This window comes from Microtus ochrogaster, unplaced genomic scaffold, assembly GCF_000317375.1.
Source record: "Microtus ochrogaster isolate Prairie Vole_2 unplaced genomic scaffold, MicOch1.0 UNK31, whole genome shotgun sequence".
Lineage (NCBI taxonomy): Eukaryota > Metazoa > Chordata > Mammalia > Rodentia > Cricetidae > Microtus > Microtus ochrogaster.
Genome location: NW_004949129.1, coordinates 4,324,768 through 4,329,593, shown reverse-complemented (window position 1 = coordinate 4,329,593; position 4,826 = coordinate 4,324,768). Strand labels below are relative to the sequence as shown.

Sequence of the window (4,826 nt, the reverse complement as noted above, 5' to 3'; positions counted from 1 at the left end):
AAAAAAAAAAAAAAACTCTTATGACAGTGTGTCTATACACACCACACCCCAGGAGGGACGGCAGCAGTTTAATCACTATCTTACCTGGTTATCAGTGCCATTTTAGCCAACTGAGGGTGAGGGAAGGCCCAGGCACAGAAGATGCTACACGAAGCTAAGCAATTCATTAGTTGACACCCTCCAACAGCACCCTCAGTCTCATGCAAAGATTATAGATTCTCTAAGAAGAAACTTGTCTTTGTTTATTCCAGAACATTTCAAAGTTATTGATGTTAAAAATGAAACTCACAGTGAATTAGATACAATTAAAGTGGCTGACCCCAACCTTGATCTTCTATGGATTCCCAGAAACAAACTCAAGTCAATAGGCATGTGGCAAGAACCTTTCTTTACTCAGGTGGGTGTAGTGGTACACCCTTTAATTTCAGCACTTGGAAGGCAGAGAGAGGCAGGCACATCTCTGAGTTGGAGGCCAGCCTGGTCTTCAGAGTGCGTTCCAGGACAGCCAGGGCTACATAGAGAAACCTTGCCTCAAAAAAAAGAACCTTTACCCCAGAGTCATCTCACTAGCTCAACACTTTAATATGCTACCTTAAATTGTGTGGACATGAAGATTAGGGGGGAGGGGGCAGAATGAGTAGCACGTTTAAGTGTAGGCTAATTCCACTTACCTGCTCAGTGTTTTGGACAAATTATTTTGCTTCCCTAAAGCATAGGTCCCTCATGTACCGAACAAGTTTAATGGCTATGCTTACAATCCATTGGATTGCTGTTGAACATTTAGTAGAGTTTGCTGCAAATTAAGCTCCTCAAAAATGTTACCTGTTGCCGGGCGATGGTGGCGCACGCCTTTAATCCCAGCACTCGGGAGGCAGAGGCAGGTGGATCTCTGAGTTCAAGACCAGCCTGGTCTACAGAGCTAGTGCCAGGACAGGCTCCAAAGCCACAGAGAAACCCTGTCTCGAAAAACCAAAAAAAAAAAAAATACCTGTTGCTGGGCGGTGGTGGCACTTGCCTTTAATCTCAGCACTGGAAAGGTAGAAACAGGTGGATCTCATAATTTCAAAGCTAGCATGGTCTACATAGCAAGTTCCAGTACCAGGCCAGCCAGAGCCACACAGTAAAGTCCTAAGAACTTGACAAAATAAAGCAAGACCCCCTTCCCGCCAAAACAAAACAAAACTAAAACAAAACAAAAGCCAGTAACATGGGACTTAAAAAAGGATAAAGTACCAACCATGACTACCCAGGCTATTTCATAGCTGTTCTGAGAGACACGGGGACCCTTCCACACTCTGCCCACTTCCTTATCACCAAGGCTGACCCAAGTGTGACTTCTCATTCCACCAAAGGCTCCTCCAGCCCCCCAGAGCAGAAAGACAGGCACAGGCATATGGTTAGAGAAACGTTGTTGTTTAATGGTAAAGCTCAGCACACTCCAGCACCAGGACCGGCATGGAGTCGAAGCAGCAGGGACGGCTGGGTGATCCCATGGAACCTCACATGGCGAAGAGGATGAGGAAGGCGACCATCAAACAGAAGAGCCCCATGGCCTCAGACAGGGCAAAGCCCAGAATGGCATAGGAGAAGAGCTGTTGCTTGAGAGACGGGTTCCTGCCAGGGACACGAAAGAGTGAGGGTCCAGGGGAGGGGAGGGGGAAGATGCTACTATTCCAAAAGGGCCTCGCCTACACGGATAGGAAAGGAGACTAACAATTTGGCAAGTTCACAAGTGGCAGGTGGGATACATACTTCAATTCTGACTTAGGCCACTGGAGAAATAGGAGGTAAATAACATCAACACAAAGGCCCCCTTCCTGCTACGTTTCTGCCCTAACCTGGTGGAACTTATACTGAAAAATACTATGGGCAGCCCCAAACTTACCTGGCATAGCCAATAATCAAGCTACCAAACACTGTTCCAATGCCAGCCCCGGATCCAGCCACACCAACTGTGGCAGCCCCAGCACCAATAAACTTGGCAGCTGTGTCAATGTCCCGGGAAACAACACTGGTCTGGAATTCCCGTCTGGCCACCTGGAGAGGGGAGCTGCTGCAGGAAGGCTAGAAGAGAGGAAAGGAGGAAGGAAGGGAGCAAGGGGGCAGTGAGGCACCTGGCAGGGGGCTGGCTCCACTCTCACCCCCCCCCCACCCGAGCTAAGAAACAGCTGTGAGAGCCTGACAAGGGCAGAATACCCTGCTTGCAGGGTGAAAGTCAGCCCTATTTTCAGGAAAGGCAAGTCACATCTATGCCTGTTATTTGAGTCTTAAAATTACAAGAGCATCATAGATTCTCCAGTTCTCCTAACAGCCATTCAGTCTTGCCCAGGGAGAGTCTGAGGAGCCTTACTTCCTTACCTGTTTAACCTGTTTAGATGGGGCCTCTGGTCTACTCAAGAGGGAGGCAGACACAGGCCTGATTAGACCCCTGGTACAGGAGCGGATCTGTAAAACCAGAAAGCCATAGCAAATCCAAATCAAAAACAAACACCAAAACTCAAAATACATTAAAAAAAAAAAACCAAAACCAAATCTAATTGATAATGATAAGAGTCTGTCAAAACCAGTTCATCGAATTTCAAGGTCAATTAACTTGTTCTTATTTCTCTTGAGTAGGTCTGCAGTGGACACAATTGTCCTGAAAGTCTACAGTAGTCAGCAGTGGCACCAGCACCATTTGACATCGTGTATCAGGCTGGAGAGCACTCACAAGGCTCTGGGCTCAATCCTCAGAACCAAGCCCAAACCAAACCAGATACCAAAGTTCATTTCCAAGGGCACAGCTTTAATCAACTTCCTAGAATAGAGTAAGACTCCAACATCCAGTCAGCTATAGGAAGCGTACTGAGATAACAAAAGGCCAAAGGGAGAAATTTACTAAAACGCACTCACAGCAACATGGCCTGCATGCAGAAAGCCTGGTTTGGCTCTGGGGATAGCCATCTTAGGAGAGACCCCAGTGAAATGGATTTCTTGACACATCATTTAGTGCAATGACTGTCAAACTTGGCAGAACATTGGAACCACCTGGGGAGTTCTAAAAAAAAAAAAATAGCTTGGAGTTCCACCTCTATTCTTACAGTCTGATGCAATTGGTCTAAGGTGCAGTCTGGACACTGGGAGTGTTAAGCTTTCCAGATGAACTGAACATGCAGGCAAGGTTTAGAAAAACCGTTTTCCGGTTGTCTGGCTACATATCTAAACCAGGGCTACAATAAAAGGTCATTGGCAGTCTCTCTGAGGACATTCAGAGAGCCAAGAAGCTTGGTTTACAGGCCTGAATAAGGATAGGTTACCTGCACCAAATCTTATGGCCTCCCCAAAGAGCCATCACCATCATGGGCGCCAGCTCCTCTTTCTCCATTCATTACACAAGCTCGCTCCCATTCCACACGCGACACTATAGGGTAACCCGGAGCCACAGCTTACCAGAACTGGAGTAACGAGCAGTGCCTTGGTGGTCTGCATTTTTCAATCTGCAAGAAGAGAGGGGGAAAAAACCCATAATTCCTATGAAAGCCTGGTTGACTGCTTATAGTAGCAACCTTTAGTCGCCCCCATCCACCTCCGCTGGCTTTCCCCGACCCCTCTTTTCCTGTGCCCCAGCTAGGGAGGGCATTAGAGGTCAGAAGGACAGCGCCGAATCCGGGGTCAAACACTTTCTGCGGAGCGGGTCTGCAGAAGAACAGCAACTGAGATCGGAAATAAAGGAGACGGCTCAGGCCCCAAGAGGGAAATGTTGCGAAAAAGGAATAGTCTCCCGGGAAGGCTGGAGGCAGAAACTGGCAGACGTCGTGCAGGATTCTGCCCATGTTACATAGCTGTCCCCTACTCTCCCCAGCGGCCGTTTATCGCTCATTACCGTTGGTAATTAACATTAATTGGTAAAGCTTAAAAACTCCCGCAGTCTTTCCCCGTCCCTGGAGACGAATGCTGCTCCACGTGGCCCGGCCCTGGCTTTTCGGAGCCCTGGCTCCCGGCCCCAAGTCACCTGCACTCCCACTCCCCTGCAGCCCCTGCTCGGCCCACGGCACTCTCGCTGCTCAAGGTGACTGACTCACCTCCCAGCTTTAGCCCTTGGTCTCAGCGCTCGGCTCCCCCACCCACGTGTCCCAGGGTCCCTCCACTCCCATTGGCCGTTATCTTCCCGCGTTCCAATTGGTTGACGTCATCAACTCCTTCTTTCTTATTGGTCATTTTCAGCTTCTTCCTCTCTCTCCACAGGAGCTTCGTGGCGATTCCCGCCTCCTTGCGGATAAAGGCGGGTTCTTTTTCCGAGATCGGTGTTAGGATTGGTCGAACTCCGAAATGCTCCACCATAGAGTCGATGAGACTTGGAGGTTCTACAACCTTCAACATAAAATGGCGACCAAGGTGCAAGCGGAAGAAAAAGGCGTGGGAGAGAGACGACCGGGTGCTTGACGTAGGCGGACACGTGACACGGGCTCCGGGCTTTCATTCGGTGGCTCGGACCTAGGAGCGCGTTGCATGTTGGGGTTTGTAGTCCAGTTAGAGGGCCCAAGGACCACCAAGATCCCGCGAGACGTTGCTTCCCGGCAGGAAAGCCGAAGCCTTTGCGGTATATTCCACCATAGTGATTTGTAAAAATCTCCGCTTCCGCCTGAGAATTAAGGGAGATTGGAAAATTTCCAAGTAGTGTGCGTGCTCTTGTGGGCCTCTGTCAGTGGTCAGCAGACATGGACTTACAAACTGGATTTTCCCCCCCCAAAAACACAGTTAAAAGCCAGGGTTGGTGTTTGACACCTGTAATCCTAGCATTTAGCTGGTGGAGGCAGGGAGATCAGGGATTCAAGGCCAGACTCAGC

General features: G+C 49.2%; 1 protein-coding gene across 4 annotated transcripts; it reads right to left on the bottom strand.

Annotated features, from left to right (window-relative positions):
- Positions 1 to 1,392: 1,392 nt before the first annotated feature.
- On the bottom strand, positions 1,393 to 4,149 carry Atp5mc1 (ATP synthase membrane subunit c locus 1). 4 transcript variants are annotated; one of them, XM_005368363.3, is made up of 5 exons: positions 4,062 to 4,149; positions 3,430 to 3,476; positions 2,359 to 2,445; positions 1,886 to 2,064; positions 1,393 to 1,614 (listed from the first exon to the last, which is right to left on the bottom strand). In XM_005368363.3, exons 2-5 carry the CDS (start codon positions 3,466 to 3,468, stop codon positions 1,500 to 1,502), a joined length of 420 nt encoding a protein of 139 aa, XP_005368420.1. In that variant the 5' UTR covers positions 3,469 to 3,476; positions 4,062 to 4,149; the 3' UTR covers positions 1,393 to 1,499. The 4 variants fall into 4 exon arrangements, with proteins under 4 accessions (XP_005368420.1, XP_005368421.1, XP_005368422.1 ...); XM_005368364.2 differs by having other exon boundaries at positions 3,992 to 4,076; XM_005368365.3 differs by lacking the exon at positions 4,062 to 4,149 and adding an exon at positions 3,863 to 4,055.
- Positions 4,150 to 4,826: the final 677 nt, after the last annotated feature.

What these genes read in the sequence shown, in the direction of transcription:
- Atp5mc1 (XM_026789812.1), bottom strand. Translation starts at nt 2,985, where the DNA reads ATGATGTGTCAAGAAATCCATTTCACTGGGGTCTCTCCTAAGATGGCT. An exon ending in TGCATGCAGGCCATGTTGCT is followed by an intron (nt 2,446 to 2,892) that starts GTGAGTGCGTTT and finishes CTGGTTTTACAG; the next exon opens with ATCCGCTCCTGTACCAGGGG. An exon ending in TTGATTATTGGCTATGCCAG is followed by an intron (nt 1,615 to 1,885) that starts GTAAGTTTGGGG and finishes TGTCCCTGGCAG; the next exon opens with GAACCCGTCTCTCAAGCAAC.